Below are 21,884 nucleotides of genomic sequence, written 5' to 3' on the forward strand. Positions count from 1 at the left end.
CATTTTAATTTTACATAACTAATTAATTGTGTAGAACAATTTTACAATAAATGATAGTATTAAATATGAATAAATGTAAAATAATAAATGAAGAACATTTTAATCCGTTCTTATATTAAGTGCAGCAATGTATGCGACATATCGAGTGCGAGTTTTTTGTTCATATTCTCGCACAAACTTTTAGGCATTAGGTGCATATATTATATATTCGCTAAACGGCTAATGGGCCTATCGCTGGGATGTCTGCGTTCACTTTGAATTGCATCGACAGACATCTCGCATATTGACAACATGGGGCATGTGAGTCCTGTCAAGTCGTCGAACACAGTCTGTCATTTGGACCAATTATCATGTAAAGAACGATATTTACTTAGTCGTAAGAAAAGACTATTAGTCATTGCATATATTTTGATATATGCGCGACTTGTATAAATCATTTCGGTCCTGCTTATCTTACACTACGTAAAGCATAGTATGCGACTAGACTCTATCAAAATCGCATCATCTCGCGAGTTCGGATCAAGCAAAATTAACTCTTTAAAAGTCATTAATTAAAAACTCATCTATTTTTTAATCAAAAGTTAAATCTACATGTCAATTTTATAAAAAATTGTTCTCCAATTTCTACTCGAAAAATTCATACTATAACAATTATATATTAATGTACGTAAACTTCTTTAAATAAAGAAAAAAAAATATATAAGGATTATATTATAAATATAAGTCTAATCCGGGTAGTTAGGGATGTATAGTGTTGGTGTCCCATAGTGTTTGTCAAAATTAGCCACAATAATTATAAAGTTGATTTGATTTTGGAGTATGTTCAAATAGCATGCGCAGTTTGAGTTGAGAATAGTTTTTGAGACAACCATTCATATTCATTCATTATCTCTATCCCTTTCAAAAAATAAAATAAAATAAATAACATTAAAGCTTTTTAAATAATAACAAACAATACTTTAATCTTCAATAAACTCATTCTAGAACTGGACAAATCCAATCTAATTTAATTTAATTACCGAAAAATAGATATTTAATTACAATTTAATTGGATGTCAAAAGTTAGATGTCTAATTGAATTTGATCATTATTATATATCTAAAAAGTTAATTAAAAATTAATCTTATCAAATTATAATTAATATATATTAAAATATTATTTATATTTCAATATTTAAAAAATTAGTTAATTATATTTTTTAGGCCGTGTTTTATTAATTAATAGATTTAATTAAATAATTCTATTCCATCTTAAATTAAAAAAATAACATGTTTGACTTACTGTGTTTTTCTAAACATGTATGCATAGCCTTAAATTCCTAGGAAAATACCTAATAGCTCCTTCATTTTTTAAATTGTTTTCAATATCAATTAAATTTGATGTAATTTTCTTCATATTTTAAAGTTTATTTATATAATAAATAGTCTGGTGTATAATTAACTAATTATAGATCCAATTATAAAATCAATTCAATTTAATTATAATTAAATTGATTAGATTAAATTTTGATATCTAATCAAATCCAATCGAGTGATAAATTAGATATAATTAAATGGATAAATTGCGGCATAAATACCTAATGTTTTAAATTTTATACATTTAAATACTTAATGTTTATTTTTGAGGTAAAAATACATAATGTTACAATTCTCTTACACCATTACTAACATTTTCGTTAACTTATCATAAATATAGACACGTAGAGGACTCAAATGCATTACATTTATTTATTTTATTTTAAAATTTAATATTCTTAATATCAAAAACTAAATACTACTTGTTTTTTTTTTAAAAATAGTTTGGTGTATAATTAACTAATTATATATCCAATCATAAAATTGATTCAATCAAATTAATAATTAAATTTTAATATGTAATCAAATCAAATTGAGTTATAATTTTTTAAATTCAATTACTAATTAGAATTTAACGAAATTAGCCAACCCTAATTCATATCATTAGCAATGGAAGAAAAGTAGAGGAAGTTAAATGCACGTGCAAGTCACGTATTAAAAAAAGACATAAATAATAATTAAATGAATTTAATTTAATTAATTAATAGGAAGGAAAAAGAGAAGAGTGTGAAAATGAAACAAAGGGTTTGGAATGGGACCCCACGTGGCCTCATCCCACTTTTTCTTCACGCCGGCCTCTCTCACCCATTTCTTGGAAAAGCAAATTTAATTAATTAATTAATCCTTTGTTTAATAAATAAATAAATAAATAAAAATAAGAGAGAGTGGGACCCAATAACGGGGAGGGCACACGTCTTTGGCCCACACGTAACCCAACCTCCGCACGTGCGGAAAGTCTTTGTTGCCATTATGGCTCACAGCGCCGTTGCCTTGCCAGCTAGCGGACCTGTCTTTTTTCATGTGTGGGTCCGCACGTGCTGTTACCACGTGTTATGACCCGACTGAGCCGACTCCCTTTTATTTTCCTCATTTATTATCATGCTTTTAATTTATTAATTGTTATCATTTATTATGTTAATTGAAATAAATTATTTTCAATCCTCTAGACTATAAGTCAATTATTATTTTTCTTAAGAACAATTATAACATGGTGCACTTATATATATATAATTTCCATATCATTTCACTAAGTTGGAGAAAATTCAATAATATTTTCTTTTTGTTTCAAGGTTTTGGATTTTTTTTAACTTTTTTTGGTAAGAAACAAAAATGGAATGCTAAGACAACAATGGATCATATTCTAAAGTTTTATTTTGATTTTTTCTGGCATCCTTCGCTTTAAATTTCCATAAAGTTTTCTTTCATCTCTTCTACTTTTATTTGTGAAGTATTAAAAATACATTATTTAAAATTTTACCTAGCTTTAGAGCTAAAATTTTCATTTTAAAAAAAGATAAACATTTTTTAATTTTTATATATAATTTGAAGGAAAAAAATGAAGACATATTTATTCTAAAAGAAGAAAATTAGGGAGATGGCTTTTTAATTTTAACATGCTAAAAAATATATCACATAATTTAAAGCAAAACAATATACATAATTAATTTTTCATTAACCACAAAATAAACCAAAAAAAATAAGAATAATTACATAAATTATTGTTCTTCTGTAAAATTTTCACATTTTTATATATTTACGATTTTTTTATAAAAACAACGTAAAAATAATAAAAAAAAATACATAAAAATACACATGCAAACAACATTATAACACCAACAAAAAATAATATATAAATAATAAAAAATTAACAAGAATATTTTCTTATGTATTTCTGTAAATAAAATTATTAAAATATTTAAAATTTTATACAATTATATTTTTATAATTTTTTATTATTTTTTGAAATAATTCCAAGAAAATATATTCAGTTAATTTCTTTAACACCAAAGGTCCAAAAACACGGCTCAAAAATGATAGCTTGACGGTGGCATTAAGCCAGCCAAGCCAAGTCATCGAATCCACGTGGAAAGAAAGAAAAGGCAGAGAATGAGAACCAGTGGGACCCACAATCACGTGGTCAATAGTGGGCATGACACGTCAACTCTAAGGTTGGTCCCACAAGTAGTATGGGTTTTTTAAATCTTTCTCTCACACACACACGTACGAACATAGGTTTCTGTGACGCACGTGTGGAGCCGACTGACACTGCAAAAATAAAAAGTACAGTGAGATAAGAAAATGAGTGTGGTCCCCACACAAAACACAACACTCTTGCCTTGTCCATATCTGTACCGTTCAAACTGAACATCACACGTCAGATCAATCCCCCCGAAACAAATGTCACCACCTTTTTCACACCTCCACAACCGTCAGATGTATCGGGGATTGAACAATCTGACGGCTACAATAAATCAAGATATATATTGCTAATTAGAATTATAAATATAATTAATTTTAGAGTAGGAGTAGGAGTAGGACCATGCTATAATTCTACATGGGTGGTTTTTTTCAGTCTTTGGCTGAAACGATTTGTCAATAATGGGGGCATCAAATATTATCAGTATGAGTTGGACCCTTTTTAATTATTTTATTAAGAAAATTTTGTACCTAAATTCATTCTTCTTTTTTAATTAACCATTAAAAATTTGATGTGGTTTAGAGTTTACTTTGACTAGTAATATTAACATTTCAATGACTTGATCTTCTTTACTACGTTTTTTTGAGGTATTTTGACTTGAAATAAAGATGAAGAAAAAGAAAAAGGAATTCAAAAGTAAAATTTTGAAAAAATAAGGTCAAATTATTGTCAATTTTCACGTGGGCAGGGCTTTAAATTAAGTTGGAGATATATTCTAATAATTAAAATTAATAATGTTGGTTTAGGCTAATTGATGACGTATATTTACAAACATATATAATGTCCCCACAATATTATGTGTTTGAAAAAATAAGAGAAAAGAGATAAAAAAATCAATATTGAATTGGGTAAATAAGTAGTAATGTATGTATACTAACCAACCAATCCATGTGCTTTAGTGAACAACAAATAACATTCACTTCTATTAAAATGCTCAATCATGGGGTCCTATACATATAACTATATAATAAGATATTTTATGTGTTTGTATACCTACTATAGATAGATAAACACAACAATTTTCTTAATAAATACACACACTTTTTTTATGGCAATGTTTATTAAATATATGCATATAAATCAATTTATAAATTTTACTACTTGAACATATTATTTAGTAACTAATGTAATGTACTCTGTACTATGTATTAATTGATGGGTTGTTTTCTAAATGAAAAAATTGACTTATATTGTCATTAAAAAAAATCATTCGAACCCCAAATAAGATGATAACAAAGTATTAAGTATTTTTTTAAGAGAACCTCTTTAGGTTAGATCAAAGAAATGTCATCAGGAGAAGGTAGAGGGATTTTTTCCATTTTAAAAAAGTTTAATGTCTATTCTAAGAGTATGTTTAACCAATTCATCTATCAACAACTGACATAAGAGAGAGATGACTCCGGAAAGCTAGTTAATAAGATTTTAATATCAAAAAAGATACTCCTACTTAATTTGGTATACTTTGAACGACTCTCAAGCCAATACACTAAGACAATGAAAATTTAAAAAATTCCCGTGATAAGTAATCTAATATCTTGGGTTCATTTCAATCTTACCCTTCTTCCTAAAAGAGCGTTAATAAACTTGTAACACAAAATCATCCATTACATTACAACCATCAATCATGCATCTTTTAATGTAATAATTTTTAAAAAATAAATTGTAATTAATTTTTTTTTTTCATTGATATTTTTGAATAACTAATTGAGTGAAGTAAACTATACTTAACATAAGTAAATTTAATTAACACACTATTTAATGATAATATTAATTATTGAGTTAATTCCATCAATATCTAATATACAAATATAAACTATTCCTAACATTAATAACTAAGAAATTACAAAATAATAAAACCATATTTAAAATTAGGCTAAATTTATTATGGTACGAAATAAATATATTTAATGTAATTAGGAATGAATCATTTGAGAGATTAATTTTAATTGAATACAAATTGATTTTAGAAAATTTACTTTAAAACTTGACACAAATACTTAACAAAGCAATTAAAATTAATTGACTACAAATTAATTTTAGAAAAAAATACTAAAAATAATTAGACTAAATGAAAAAATCCTTTTTTTTTTTTGAAAAGCAAGACTAAATCAACACAAACAAGCATTAAACTTTTTTCTTTATTAAAAAAAAAAAGTTAGGATTGAAAATCATATAAAAATACCATTAAAAAGCTTGAAAAAAAAATAAACAAAAATATTGTCTTTAAAAATAGAAAAAAATAAACTCATTTTTGTCTTAGAAATAGAATTTTCGTTTTATAGAAATATTGATTGATTGATATGCACGAGTGTGAAAAAGTATAGAGAGAGAGAGAGAAAGAGAGAGAGAGAGAGAGAGAGAGAGATGATTTTGATATATAGAAAACTCATTGGAGTAAAGAAAGCGTTGTGCTCGTGAGAGAGGGACAGGGACAGAGTGAGAGAGAGAGAGAAGAATAGTCTCTGCCCAAAGCAACAGACACACCCACACTCCAATCCAATTCACACACAACACAGTTTAGAGTCTAGAGAAAAAGGGAGAGAAAGATTCAGAGGAGCGGAAGAAGGAGGTGGGTTTTCATTTTTGTTCATAGAGAAATGACGGGAGCTGCTTCATCTGGGAGGTTACCAACTTGGAAGGAGAGAGAGAACAACAAGAGGAGAGAGAGAAGGAGAAGAGCCATTGCTGCAAAGATTTACTCTGGTCTTAGAGCTCAGGGAAACTATAAACTTCCTAAACACTGTGATAACAACGAGGTTTTGAAAGCGCTTTGCTCTGAAGCTGGTTGGGTTGTTGAAGACGATGGTACTACTTACCGAAAGGTTCGTTTTTTATATTTTTTCCTGAGCTTTTTGTTCTTCAAGACTTGAATTTTTTTTGGGTTAGTTTTTGTAGATCTTCATGCATTTTTGAGGGTGAATTTTGGTTTTCCTTAATGTTTGTTTTTTGTGGGTTGTCCTCATTTTTCTTTATCTGGGTTCTGGTGGGACACAGTAGGGTTCTGGGCTATTATGGTTTTTGCTCAATTGTTTGATTTGATTGGAAATTTGGGAGCTTTATTATCTGAGTTGACATTTTTGGGATTTGATCTGAGTAATCTTCATAGACCAAAGGGGGCTTCAGCTTCATTGGGTTCAAGTTTGCAGCTTGACTTGCATGTTTATCTTTTCCAAATTGCTATTTGAATGTATAAATCTTCTTAATCTTTTTGGTGTTTTGTGAACTATCTTGGTTGAGGGATCTGGCTAACTGCTATGTCTTAGTTTGGAGATAAACTAGTAGAGTAAGTTGAACTTAGATTGATGGAGATTTATGATGAACAGTTAGGACTTCAACTTTTAAGTCTTTAGCTCATAGTTGGAGAGACCAGTGTTCAAAGAAGTTGAAATTAGGGACAAATAGCATTGAACTTAGTTTATAATTTATTAAATTTATGGTTTGCTCTTCATTGTTCTGTATAAGATGGTTGTACTGTTATCCTATTTCCTATCTCTGAACTATGTCTAAATTTCTCTTCTCATATAGGGAACTCAGCCACCAGCTGTAGATATTGGGGTTGCTTCAACAAACATTAGTGCATGCTCCTCTGTTCAACCAAGCCCACAATCCTCATCTTTCCCTAGTCCTGTACCATCCTATCATGCCAGCCCATCGTCGTCCTCTTTCCCGAGCCCAACTCGTTTTGATGCAAACCCCTCCAATTATCTTCTCCCGTTCCTTCGCAACATTGCTGCTATCCCTACAAATCTTCCCCATCTTAGAATCTCAAACAGCGCTCCTGTAACCCCGCCTCTTTCGTCTCCAACTTCTAGAGGTTCGAAGCCAAAACCTGACTGGGAGGCTCTTTCTAATGGCTCCCTACAGGCATTGCGCCACCCTCTTTTTGCTGCATCTGCCCCTTCAAGTCCTACACGCCGTCACCATCTCACTCATGCTACAATACCAGAGTGTGATGAGTCTGATGCTTCAACTGTAGATTCTGGTCGTTGGGTCAGTATGCAGACAGCAGGAGGGGCACCCTCCTCAGTGGCTCCTCCTTCTCCAACATTTAATCTCATAAAGCCAGTGGCTCAGCAGAGTATTCTACAAGATGCAGTTGGTGGGCATGGCCCAGTTGGCTGGGGAATCCCTGCTGAGATGGCACGGGGCCCAGAGTTTGATTTTGAGAACGGCAGGGTTAAACCATGGGAGGGAGAGAGAATTCATGATATAGCTGTGGATGATCTGGAGCTTACACTTGGAAGCGGGAAAGCTCGTTGTTGATCTTCCAAGGTTCAAAATTTAGTAGGAGAATGTGTACAAATAGGGTGGGAATAGTTTGCAATATCCATGTGGATTTCATTGTGCATTCTCGAAATTACTGATGGCGTCCCTATGGAATTGCTTTGGGGTCTACTGTTATTACTGCAACAATTGGGAAATTTCAAAATCATGTCTGGTGCATCTTGTCTTTGTTATATGTACAGTTCCTTTTCTCTTGGAGCCACTACAGAAAACCCGAAACAATTTTTTTGTTTCGTGTGCTAGAGCGAAATTTCACTCAAACTTCATATAAGGTATCGAGACCGTAGGATCTTTCGTGTTGTGGGGAAGACTCTGGCATTTGAGTTTAGAGGTTATTTTCTTCTTTCCCTAGCTAGATTATTATATTTAAAATTAGAATGTCTTCTTGAATTGTTCATTGATCATAAGATCCAATTAGAATTAGCATATTGGGTGGTTTCACATACCTCAAACTTCAGTTATTTGTAGTTATATCAGAAAAGTAATCTCTTTTCACTTGCTTAAATTTTTGATGTGGATATATCATAACATAACCCATAATATGACATAAATGTCTTTATGTAAAATGCATTTGTTATAATCATAGTCAGAACTTTTTGGGCACTTAAGGATGGTTGGTTAAGTAGGGTATTGTTAACTAGGCAGAGAGTTGTATCACTGAGACTTAGTATCATGAATTTATTTATACAGAAGAAGATAAATGAAAAATGAATCAAACATGATGAAAGTGATGATTTTATTCAGTAGTACCTATCTGTGCAGTCTGAAGGTTTTGTTTCTTATCTATTATTATTATTATTATTCATGAATCATGCAAGGACTTAACATGTCTTTCTGAGTTTTCTCAGTTTTGTTGAGCTTTTGTGGTTAGTATAGTCAAAAAAGCATCTTAGAGTGAAAGCCCCAAGAGGGTCCCTCCCCATGTGATGTTTTTTTTTATTGTTATTATTTTATTTATTTATTTAAATTTTTGAAGGCATGTGACTTGTGTCATACTTGATGTTTGTAGTGTACCAACTACACTCCAATAACTCCACAATTATTAATGCATTCACTTTTACTGGTTTGCCCCCCATTGTTGTCTAGTTAGTATGAACTTCTTATTCATTGGAATCAATGGTCACTTTGTTGGAATTTGTGTTCAAACTTCAAATAACTCAACTATTTATAAAACTAACTAACTTTAGCATAATGAAAGTATGAGTTTTTATATCTTGATTCATACTCATTTACCAGTTTAGTTAATTGTGAAAGAGATTCCTTTTTTGTTAGATTCTGCTTGATTATGATGTTCTGAAATCCTTGTTACTCTCCATGAATATAAATAAAGATGTGATTTTTCCAAAGAACCCTACTATTAAATTACCGGAATGATGATGATTATATCACAAAATAAAATAATGATCGTAAAAGGTAATTCAACCATCCTTACCCGACATTGGGAATCCCATATGTGCATTTTTGGTTGGGCTAGTCAAATCAAAAATCAAGTCTATATTATTTTCAGATGAGTGGAAATGTATCAAGTTTTTTACCTAAAAAAAGTATCACGTTTTGTCATGAACAGTGATGTTTTTTTTTGAAGCAGTTTCTCATCTTCATGTAAATTTGATTTTCTATACTTACATTTAACTAATATTTTATTTCTAAACTAATACATATCACCATTAAAAATATATGAGCACAAACATTAAAAAAAAAAAAAATTGGTAGTCCGATGGGGTCCGATGGTAGTCCGATGGTCACCTGATGCTACTTTTGTATGTACAAAAACATAAAAAAAAATTGGTAGTAGATTTGGTCCGATGGTAGTCCGATGGGTGGTCCGATGGGTCTGATGGGTGGCCCGATGGGGTGGCCCGATGGGTGGTCCGATGGGTGGTCCGATGGTGTAAATGGGGTGATGTAAATGGGGGTATTTTAGGGATATCATAAAAGTTGTCATATCTTACAAATATTAGTTATTATTTGTTTAGAAATTTTTTTTTAACCAAATGTAAGCATAAAAAATCAAATTTCCCTTTCAAAATATAGTTTCAACTCTTTTTTTTGGAAGAAATCATTCAACAAGCAGCTAAAATAATAGCTGACAACCCAATCGGGATATGGGATATGTTCCCCAATGGGAAACATGAGTAGGTTTAGAAACAGAAAAACTTAACCACTTGAGGCTAGCTCAAGTGGCATAGGTGTGAGTGTGTGTTGGAGGTCCTAGATTCGTGTCCCAGGTGAAACAGGATTGTAATATATAAATGCTTAAACCAAAAAAAAAAAAAAGAAATAGAAAAACGAGCAAATTAATCGATCGCTTGATTTCTTAATCGGTTAACAAAAGAAACATAAATAATATTTATATAAAAAAAATAATATTACAATTAATTTTAAGAAAAGTTATATTCAAGTTCCTTCACAACTCAGGAGACACAATAATAGAAATTGTTGTAGTAGGTTCATTCAACTCTAGCTTGAGCATTGAATTATTATGGAAGGTGCGTATTTGCACCATTAACAACTTCTTCGGTTGAAGAGAACTTGTTATTCCAAACAAGTGAATGACTAAAAACGACTTGATGGCGAGCCATCAAAGAACAAAGAAGATGAACCAACAACGAAATAAAACAAAAGACACTCAAAACTATATCACAGAGATAAAACTAATATATAGAACCGACCTCTCGTCACAACACCATGCTGCAATAGCAAAACCTAATCGCCAAATTTGATTTGAAACCACCCTTCACAACACCATGGACCGAAACAATCCCTACTCGATCCGAAAGCAAGGCCATCCTTAGACCACCATGCCACCGCCAACAATCCTACCTAGATACTGATCGGACGAACCTTCCAACTGCAACAGACAAAGCCCAAAACCCGCAAGAAATTGCTAATAACAAAGAACAACCCATTGAGAAAAGGAATACAACGCATAGAGAAGAAACCCATCATGCTACGTCTGCTGCATTGATCACAAACCCCGACTAAGCTATGCCTAAGCCCGGAGAAAGTTGGCGGGTCAACACAAAGAAAAAAGACAAACTATGACAACTAAAGATTTAGGCATGAAAAGTCTTACCGTATTTACCATACGATAAAGAACCCTAAACAATATTCTTTCTTATTAGTTTAGTTAAGATATTATTATTTCTAGTTATTAATTACTATTATTATTTTTGAACAGATAACCACTTAAATGGTCTTCAATTGAAAAATACTCATTACTAGTTTGGTGAAATATAGTTTCAACTCCTAATTTGAAGGTTTTTCCTTTTTTTTTTTTAATAAAAAAATAAAAATGGAAGGTATGAATTTACAAATAGCTAAAATTTCATAATAAGAACTAAGAAGTAATTTTAAGAATCTTACCTATTATTTTATTGAATAAATATAATTTATCCTTCTGAACTGACTCTTATAAAGTTTTGTTCTTAATTTAAAATTTCTTCTTGTATTATAAAATTGCTACAAATAACGCCCTCCAGTTAATAATTTGTTGATGGAGCACTAATATGACGTCAAACAAATCCAATTCATGATTACTGAAAAAATAATTACATAAAAGAGAGTCTAATAATGAATTATTTGAATATGTATAAGTATTCTTAGAGTTAATGTTTGTATGTCTAATGTCAACAATTGAATTTAAAATTGGTAAATAAATCTTTGTACTACAATTATACTTGTAACTTATAGCTACATAAGTAAGTTATTTTAAAAATGAGTAGAATGTAATTAAAGGAAGATATTTGTAATGATTTATATAATTCTAGAAAAAATTTCACAACAAAAAAAGTTAAAAGGACAAAATTTTACAATGATGATAGTTTAGGCAAAAAAAAAATATATACATTAATTCTTTTTTATTATATATGCTAATGGAAAGGGAGATTTATTTAGGATTTTTTACATGATACACCAAAAACTAAAAATACAATTACAAAAATACGTTAATATAGAGAAATTTTTATTTTTACAGTTTGAATTTTTCTGTTTACAAAAATATGTTCTTCAATTAAAACTGTATAGTTTATTTATGATTGTTGTGATATTAATTTCTCATTACTTTTTATTTTTTACTGAGAAAATTATATTTTTTTTATAATTTTGATACTTTAAAATCAAATAATTTGTATAATTGTAATACATATATATAGGTCCTAAAATTTTAAATGAAATATGTTCTAAAAAAGTATTGAGGAAATTATACTACATACCTCTTTTAATTTGATGCTTTGAATTTTCTTTCTTCTTCAAAATCTATTATGTTTACTTCTTTTTTCAATCATTCTACCAATTTTACCCCTATTACTTCACAAGAGTTTTTATTCTTCTCTAATTAAAATTTTACCCATACTTTCTCACAAATTTACACATCCATCTACAAAGAATACAAATCTATTATGTTTGAAATTATGTCTTAGTTATGTGAGTGTGTGAAGATATTTGGGTACAATACTCATAAAAAGAGCTATATTTGAATTCAATTTTATTTAGAGGTAAATTTAGTTAATGTATACAAAAAAAAGGTATTTTTCAACATCTCCCAAAAGTATTTATGAAAGGACCCCATTCATTTATACGTGACAACAACTTAAAACTCTTTGGGTTCGTTTGGTACGCCATATTGTATTGTATTGTGTTGTGTTTGGATTGTATTGTATTAGTACTATTTAATACAATACTATGTTTTGGTATGACTTGATTAATAGATTATGTAAAGTTATAATATCTTTTTAATACACCCGATCCCAACACCAACTACAGGTCGGGTCCGAGTCTCGCTTCGGGTCCCGGGTCTAGGTTCGGGTCCGGGTTCGGTGTCCGAGTCCGGATTCGGGTCCGAGTCTCGGGTCCAGGTTCGGGTCTAGGTCCAGGTCTGAGTCCAGGGTCTAAGTTTGGGGTTTGGGTCCGAGTTTGGGGTTTGGGTCCGAGTTTGGGGTCTCGGGTCCGGGTCCAAGTTCGAGTTCGGGTTCGAGTCTAGGTCCAAAACATGGTTTGGGGTCCGAGTCTAGGTCCCGGGTTTGGGTTTGTGTCCGGGTTCAAGTCCCAGTCCTCCAAATCTAGAGTTCATGTCTGGGGTTCGGGTTCGGGTCTTGGGTCTCGGGTCAAGGTTCGTGTCTAGGTTTAGGTGTGGGTCCGAGTCTAGGTTCGAATTCGGGTCTAAGTCCGGGTTTGGGTCCAAGTCTGAGTTCGGGTCCGAGTCTGGGGTTCGAGTTCGGGTTTGGGTTCGAATCTCAGGTCTAAGTTTGGGTTTGGGGTCTAGGTTCGGAGTCCGAGTCTCAAGTTTAAGTCTGGGTCTAGGTTTGGGTTCGGGGTCCAAGTTCAAAGTCCAAGTCTAGAGTCTGGGTCTCGGGTTTGGATTCGGGTTTGGGTCCAGGTTCTGAGTCCATGTCAGAGATTAGTGTTAATCCCAAATTCTTTGTAAATATTATAATACAAACTAATACAGATCATTTGTTATTTATTAAATAATGCAACAAACACTGTATTAAAGAATTTGGTCATAATAATTAATTCAGTACATTGTTTTATCTAAACATAGTGTTATTTATTATTTAATACAAGTGTTATTTATTATTTAATACAATACGACTCTTTTACAGCTTAAACAACAAGCCATTTATTGTCAAATTTATACTCTAATCTTAATGCCATAACTTCAAAAGAATATTTCTTAATACCCACCTTGTTGATCAAATTGTATATAACACTAGTCTTGTTTGAACTTTGAAGTGATGTTTTTCAAATTGTTCAATTTCTTAAATGACAATTTAATTAATCAAGTTTTTTTTTTTTTGCAATGACAATTTAATGAAGTTTGACAACACGTTAATTAGAAAAAAGTAATAAAAGAAACTATACACAAGCATAAGGTGTTCTTGGGATGATAAGTCATACATAATATATAATTTTGTCCCACATTATTCATGTTTCTTATAATAGAGTTTTAAGAGTTGGATAAATAAATGTATATAACTAAAACTGTAAAAAGGAAATTATGAAACTTACTTCTAAAATAAAAATAGAATTTTTCAAATGAAACCAAATCATTCAATTCATATCCAAATTATTAACAAAAAGACCAATTTATTCGTATTATTCTTATTTCATAAAGAGACCATGCAACATAACGATTACACAGATAGTCCAAGTCAAGCTCACACTGAAATAGGTTCAGTGGCTGTGTGCAGCCAAGACTTCTGGGTTTCGTTCAAGTATGGCGCTAAAATATCCTTACACTTCGAATGGTACGAATTCAACCAATCCAACTCTTCTGGTGTTAACAACTTCAGGTCAATTAGCTTTTTCTGATATGGTGCCTGATGTACAATTTATATATATTTGTTTATATATATATATATAATATGATATAAGACAGTTTAGCTGACAAACTTAACATTCAACAATTCAAAAAAATATTAACAAAAACGTACCCATGTTATATGCTCAAATGATAAGTAACCCTTGTCACCAAAGTTAAATTTTGTATCAGCTTCGTGGATTATAAGAACATTCTCCAACCTTATACCGAAATTACCATCCTCGTAGTAACCAGGTTCTGTGTCATTTAGTTTTAAGTACATAAAAATATAATTTATATACATTATTGAAAGAAGAATAGAAAAAACACTTACAGATGCTACTGAGTCTCAATGAAAATCTAACTACTAGGCATGGGTTATAATTGAAGATTGCATTAAGGGGTTCAACAAGTAAAGACAATGACACCGAGATACTAACCATCTGTTACAGTCATAGAAGCTTGTAATGGCACATTTCGAGCATGTGGTCTGAAACTAATCAAATGGGGTCCTGTTCAATAGAAAAAAAAAACAACCATGATCAAGAAATATATAAATTTTCATGAATCAACTGAAGTAACACTATCTATTGGATAATTCAGGAAAAGCAAACACTCCTAGTTAGCATCTACCTTCATGGACATTTAAGTAGGATCCAATTCCATGACCAGTACCATGCCTATAATCAAGACCGTACTTCCACAACGGAACTCGAGCAAGAATGTCAAGGGAGTGACCTGTACGCAAAGGATACATAAATGTTTCCATTTATCTTCATAGTAATCAAAAATAAACAAATACGACAGGTGAGATACCGTTAGTTCCATTAGGAAATCGAGCATTTCCAAGTGCTATATGACCCTTGAGAACCTGCAGAAATGAAACAAAATCAGACAAGTTTCAAAGTTTAAATAAAGCATGATAGAATGAAAATGAAACAGTACTTACAGCAGTATAGCATGCTTTTTCATGTGCTGATGGTTTCCCAAAATGCACTGTCCTTGTTATATCAGTTGTTCCATCCAAATACTTCATAAAAGCAATCGACATTACAGTTAAAAGGCAAAAAAGGCTTTATAGTTAAATGGCATACTAGAATTGAAGTGTACCAATTTCCAGGCATATATACACTGGAGTACTAATGACAATTGACAAACCTGTGCTCCTGAATCAAAAAGATAGATGCTATCTGGATCTAATTCGGCACAAGTTTCTTCATGTGGTGAATAATGAATGATTGCTGCATTTGGACCCACAGACGAAATAGTAGGGAAACTTAAGCCTCTAAAATGCTGCAAAATCGATGAATTCATTAAAATGACAAGGTTGTTCAAGCAGTGGCATGCTATTAATATTTCAACAAATATCTGAGGCAAGGCTTCAAGATAAACTAAAGTATAATTCTAGTCCATTCCTAAAATAGTATGGTACTTTTAAGTTTTTGGGTAGTACTATCTTTATTATAATTTCAATTGCAAAAACATAGAATCATGAATGAATATCATTTTTACTCAACACTTCTTTTTCTAATTGTACTGTATACATATAAATTTATACGAGTAATGCTAGACACACACATGTAAAAAAGATGTGTGCAATTTGAGTGTGTCAAAATCATTACTCTTATTATATATATCCTACAACATATTAGAATACACCTATTTCTGGAGCAGCTTGTGAATAGTTCAAAACCAAGTCACCTGTCCTAAATGAAAAGTAGAGGAAGCTACAGGTTACCTCTTTTGAGGCTCGGAAACTCTCCAGTTTATCACTTACAGTCAGTTCTGTCAATTTCCTGGTTCCCCTGCCATAATGATTGAACATATGAAACACACCAAAAGATTATATAATAGACCGTTAACTTCTTCAAAATATTCTAGTAACAGTCAGAAAGGTTCCTTTCATATCATGTATAGGATGCAGGTAAAGCTTCCTATGTAGCATATCACATTATCATGGCTACCTATCACTATAGGATCTGAGGCGTAGCTCTGAAAGACATTGATAAGTAACCAACATTAAGTTGTCCTTGCTATTTAATTTTTATTTCTGTTTTTTTTCTTTCTTTTTTTAAGAAACTTTAGATTGTATTAATAGAGAAAATATGTAGAAACGTATAAGCAATCAGTTAACAAAGTCTTCAATATTGCCTTGATAAATTAACTCACAAATTATTCTTCTTCTTTGAACTCTCTTTCTCCAAGAAGTAACCAGAAGCGCCATAATTGTCCTGCATCTGAAAGTTACGTAGAGTAGCTTCAGTGTGAGCCCTTTGTTATAGTTGCATCGGCTAATAAACTAAATCATCTAAAAGAAAGAATAATAAAGGAACATTCAGAAGCTGTCTACATGTAAGTTTCATGAAGTACCTCCTTATCCAACCAGACAAGATACTGCACAACAGCTGCACCATCTCGAATATGTGCCTTTTTTAATCCTTCCAACTCGATTGGGTTCTAAAATTTTGACCAGTCAATTGTGAAAGCCAAAGTTAATCATACAAGAAGAACACACAAGTATTGATCAGTCAGTTAACGAAACACTTGGAAAACATAACTGTCTCCAAGCAATGCAAATCATAAAGAAACTAAAAATGTCACCTTTAAAGCTTTTGCAAGTGCCAATGGTGATGGTTTCAAGAGGGCGTTCTCAAAGTTCAATTTTGTGTACAAAGCATAACAGCATGTACTAGGGTCTGCCCATACAAGCTCATAATCATTCTCTTCTGCTTCAGATGTGCCATTACCTACTGTCTTGATGTCAACATGTTTGAGATTATTAGATGCAAGCAATTTGACATCTGAACTTACATCACTGTATTCCCGTATTTCAATACCATTCCCCTCCAAGTGAAGCTTGACCTGGTTAGTAAGACACATTTCTGAGATAAATCTTAAACAATGTAGACACCATTAATAATAAGGCCACTTTCAATAGGCATCAATTACTCTATACAAATTCCGGTAAATTATGATAAGCTAACAATATGAACATTTGCAAGGATAAGGTAGTTCCATTTATGCCTCCTTATTTCACGTGTTTTTACAAACAGCAAAATTGCTTCATTTGTCTCCATGAGGAAAACATGATATACGGATTTAACTGACCTCAGGAGAGATCTTCCTTTTGTCAACATAAAAGAAAGCTGAATCCAAAGTCACTATAGCAAATGCATGAACAACTGGACAGTAGGACACATCACTCCCACGAATATTATACAACCAAGCAACCTGCGAAATCGAAATTCCAATCATAAGACAAAATCAAGAAGAAATCAAAGACTAGTGACATCCATTGACAACCAGACTTGGTAGGAAATAAGAAAAGATAAACTCACTTCATCAAGTGATGTGAAAATTATGCCTCTAGCTGTTTGTTGTGCAAGATTTTGTCTTAGATCCTTCAACTTTTCATCCACAGAACGGCCAGCATATTCCATAGGCTGTACATTAACGGGATTTAATTCCACTGGTGGCCTGTTTTTCCAAACTTCATCTACCAAATTAGTGGATGTCTGAACCAACTTTTGCCCTTTCTTGACAAAACCATGCTCCCATCTTTGAGCAGTGTCTATTGAAATGCACCAAGGATCAATACCAACGGCTGCATCTTCAGGCAGATTCTAAAAGACAAAACCACCATGAATTGGAATTACACAAGAAAAACCTTGTTACATTTAGTAGCTATTTTGACTATAAAGAATTATAATTATTCAAAGTAAGAATGACTCACATCAGCCATCCAGACATCCACAGCAGGGTCTTCTCCCATACGCATAAGAGTCCACTGGTCACTAAGTTCCTGAGTTGCCTGCAAAAAATAGCGTCCATCTGTCCACAACCGAGCTCCATCCATGGTTATAAGTGCCAAACCTTTCAAATAACAAAAATACCCAATTCAGTATTCCCATAATTATTTGAACAAACAGACCACTGAAGATTAACATCGAAAACAACAGACCTGCACTTCCAGAGAACCCAGAAACGAACGCCCGTCTCTTATCTCGTGCAGATACATACTCGCTCTGATAAAAAATCATCAATAAAATTGAATTATGAAAAAAAAAAATCAATCGAGAAAATTTCTTATCCCAAATCAGAGATTGAACACAATATCTACGACAAAAGCTGATAATAAGCAGAGTTTCGATTGAAATAAGTCAATTCAGAAGAAAGAGAGAAACCTGATGGTAATCCTCAGAAGGAACAACTAAAGCATCAAGAGGCGGAGAGTGAGAAGCCATTAAAGACCTCAACGAAGCAAGAATGTCTGCCATTTTTGGTTATCTTCCGAATCTTCTGAGTAGCGAGTCGTGAGTTTACAACTCCACAATGTAAAGTTTCTAAGAATGAGAATTCCCTTTTATAAACCCTTCTAAAATTCGTACCATGCTATTTTTGTTGTGTACAGTTTTTTTGTTATTTTTGTTTTTACTGTATTGACCTTCACTCAACAGTCAAATCACTTTTCTAGTGGAAAGAAATTTGTTTTTACTGTTTGGGTAAAATCGTAAATTTACAGAGACTGACCTATCGTATCTATCCTCGGAGTGGACGATAGGATGTGCTGTCAATAATTTGTTAACTGCAAATATACACTTTATTTTTTTTTTTAATTTAAATGTTTTCAAAAATATCGCTTGTAGCCTTTTTAATTATTAATTAAGTCTTGCCAGGTGGCATGTGTGAAAGTTTCTCTCAAGGTTTCGTTCGTTTCTGCGTTTGTGGATCGACTGGTTTGTTGCGATTTCTCTGGTTCCTGCGTTTGTCGACTGGTTTGCTGCATTTGTCGACTGGTTTCGATCGTGACTACGTTGTGACAGGATTGTTGCGACTAGGTTTTTCTCTTTTTCTGTTTGTTTGTGATTTCACTAGTGGATTTCTTCAAAGTCTTTAATCGTTTTTGGTTTCTGCGTTTGTGACTGACTGTTGCGGCTGGGTTCTTCTCGTGTTTGGTTTTGTTGCGACTGTTTTATTCTTTTTTCTGGTTGTTGCGATTTCTCTGGTGGCTTTCCTTCAAGGTTAAAATTAATTTCTTCTGCATTTGTGACTGGATTGGTGCGATTGATTTTTTCTACATCTGTGACTGGATTATTTTCACGGCTTCGATCGTCGTTTTCTGCGTTTGTGGCTGGAGTGTTGCGTCGGGTTCGTCTCTGTTTTCTGTCTGTTGCGTTTTCTTTGGTGGAACATGGCGTCGAGTAGTCAAGCCATGGAGGACATGGAGCAGAGCTATGGGAATATAGAATTGGAGGATGAGGAGAGTTTTGGGATTGAGATCGATGATGATGTTGAGGAGACGACTCTGGTGGATGATCGGTGGTGCCTGGTTGGGAGATTTTTGAATGCTCGATCGTTAGACTTTGAAGCTATGAAGCATACATTGGCTGGGTTGTGGAAGCCTGGGAAGGGTCTTTTTGTCAAGGAGTTGGGTCCAAATTTGTTCTTATTTCAGTTTTACCATGAAATTGATATTAAGAGAGTCATCAATGGTAGTCCTTGGACTTTCAATAGGCTTCCTTTGATTTTCAGCAGGGTACCGAGGGGTGGTGATCCGAAAGCAGTCAGTCTAAATAAATTGGACTTGTGGGGTCCAGATTCATGGCCTTTCAACGGGATTTATGACAGAGAAAATTGTGTCTACAGCAGCAAATTACATCGGCACTCTCGTCGAATCGGATCCGAAAAATTATAATGGTCTTTGGAGGGAATATCTTCGGGTAAGGGTGACGGTGAACATAGATTTTCCGTTGAAAAGACGAATGAAATTGAAAAAAACTGGTGGTGAGTGGTTCTATGCCAATTTTAAATATGAGTTTGTTCCAACGTTTTGTTTTATCTGTGGTATTATTGGACACTCAGAAAATTTTTGTCATAAACTTTTTGATACGCCTGAGGAGGAGCTTGTTAAACCGTATGGGAATTTTATGCGAGCGCCACCACGAAGAAAGAATTATTTGCTTGGTGCTCAATACTTGTGCATGGGTACGGAAGCCGACGAACAATTTGGCCATGAACAGCCACCGGTGCGGCAGCCAGAGGATATGCCACAGATGCAATCGCATCATTCAAACTTGCCTCGGTTAGATTTTGGAGAGAATCACGGGTCAAAGAATGGTAACAATATTCCTGATGTAGTGGATGAGGGGAATATTTCTAATAATGGAAATAAAGCTAATAATGGGAATCAAACTATTAGTGGTAACAAAGATAGTGTTTCCAAGTTCAGTGCCAACGAAAAGGGGAAGTCAGTTGTGTTTGGAGATCATGTGCCAGGTCAACATTCTCTTTTTCTTCCTGGCCCATTAATGACACGTGGTGGACAAGGGGGCCGTGGGCCTTCTCTAGAGACAAAAAGAAGGAGACAAAGTGAAGGGGTTGTTGGGCTTGATTACGTTGATATGGATGAGGATGATAGTGCTGATGTGGTTGATAATGGACTCTCAAAAAACGAGTTCGAGGTGGGTCCTGGTCTCTAGGCCCACCGGGCATTATGAGTACTTTAAGTTGGAATTGTCGTGGGATGGGCAACCCACGGGCGATACAATTCCTATATGACACTGTGGCCCAAAAGAAGCCTGATTTTATTTTCTTATGTGAAACTTTATGTCGTAAAGATGTGTTGGAACGGGTTAGAATGAAATTGAAATTTGATGGGGTGTTTGCGGTGGATGCTTGTGGTAGAAGTGGTGGGATGGCTTTCTTATGGAGAAATAAGGAGGATGTCAAGGTACTGAATTTTGCCACAAACTTTGTTGATGTGGAAATTCTTTCTAGTGATATTGGGCCGTGGCGCCTAACCGGGTTCTATGGGGAATCAAAAAGAAGTCTTCGGTGGTCCTCTTGGGAACAACTTCGAACTTTAGCTAGTGGTAATACTCTCCCTTGGTGTGTGATTGGTGATATGAATAATGTTCTCTCTCAGGAAGACAAACGAGGAGGACATCCTTATCCAAACTGGCTTCTTGATGGTTTTCGTGATACCATCCGGGTGTGTGGGTTGATTGATTTAGATATTGTTGGTCCTCAGTTTACTTGGGAGAAGAGCCGTGGTACTGAAAATTGGATTGAAGTTCGCTTAGATCGTGCTCTAGTTACAGAAAGTTGGCTTCATCGCTTTCCTTCAGCTAAGCTTATTAATCTTGAGGTCTCTTCTTCTGATCATTGTCCTATTTTACTTGATATGGCTGTCAAAAAGTTTGTTTCTCTTAATCGTAAATTTCGGTTTGAAAACTGTTGGCTCCGTGAACCACTTTGTTTTCAAGTTGTAAAGGAGTGTTGGGAGGAATATCCTTCGGTGGGGATTCAAGAGAAAATTCAGCGGTGTGGGGAGATTCTCTCGGAGTGGGAAAAAGACTACTTTGGAAACTTTGCTTCTCGTATTAAACACTGGAAAAATGAGGTGAGACGATGGAAGAATGGTCGTAACCCTGATGCCATTACTAATGTTGCTAAATTTATGATCACTACGCAAGTATACGCAATCAAGTAGTAAACTCACACAGGTGAGGTCGAACCACAGGGAATTGGACTAATTACTACTAAATTATACTATTGATTCTATCTGGTAAAAGAATACTTTTTATGAATTAAATAAGACAATTCAGAAAATTAAAAATAACAAAGGAAGATTAATCAAGATAAGAAAATAGGGAGACGAATCATGTTGTTAAGTTACCAATGTTAATGTTTAAATGCTATCCTTCTCTTGAAGTGAATGACAGATTATGAATTAACCTAGCTCTTT

At 33.2% G+C, this 21,884-nt stretch overlaps 2 protein-coding genes across 2 annotated transcripts; one reads left to right on the top strand and one right to left on the bottom strand.

Moving 5' to 3' along the window:
• The first annotated feature begins 5,809 nt into the window (after positions 1–5,809).
• LOC115714441 (BES1/BZR1 homolog protein 2) lies at positions 5,810–8,341 on the top strand. The gene is made up of 2 exons (XM_030643155.2): positions 5,810–6,374; positions 7,078–8,341. The coding sequence occupies exons 1-2, from the start codon at positions 6,150–6,152 to the stop codon at positions 7,813–7,815; spliced, it is 963 nt and encodes a 320-aa protein (XP_030499015.1). The 5' UTR covers positions 5,810–6,149; the 3' UTR covers positions 7,816–8,341.
• Positions 8,342–13,832: 5,491 nt separating this feature from the next.
• LOC115714401 (aminopeptidase P1) lies at positions 13,833–18,537 on the bottom strand. The gene is made up of 16 exons (XM_030643091.2): positions 18,322–18,537; positions 18,099–18,162; positions 17,871–18,010; positions 17,476–17,760; positions 17,246–17,368; positions 16,739–16,999; positions 16,508–16,594; positions 16,307–16,374; positions 15,876–15,942; positions 15,296–15,430; positions 15,087–15,167; positions 14,954–15,008; positions 14,771–14,875; positions 14,578–14,649; positions 14,271–14,395; positions 13,833–14,156 (listed from the first exon to the last, which is right to left on the bottom strand). Exons 1-16 carry the CDS (start codon positions 18,412–18,414, stop codon positions 13,995–13,997), a joined length of 1,923 nt encoding a protein of 640 aa, XP_030498951.2. The 5' UTR covers positions 18,415–18,537; the 3' UTR covers positions 13,833–13,994.
• Positions 18,538–21,884: the final 3,347 nt, after the last annotated feature.

This window comes from Cannabis sativa, chromosome 4 (assembly GCF_029168945.1).
Source record: "Cannabis sativa cultivar Pink pepper isolate KNU-18-1 chromosome 4, ASM2916894v1, whole genome shotgun sequence".
NCBI classification, from domain to species: Eukaryota; Viridiplantae; Streptophyta; class Magnoliopsida; order Rosales; family Cannabaceae; genus Cannabis; species Cannabis sativa.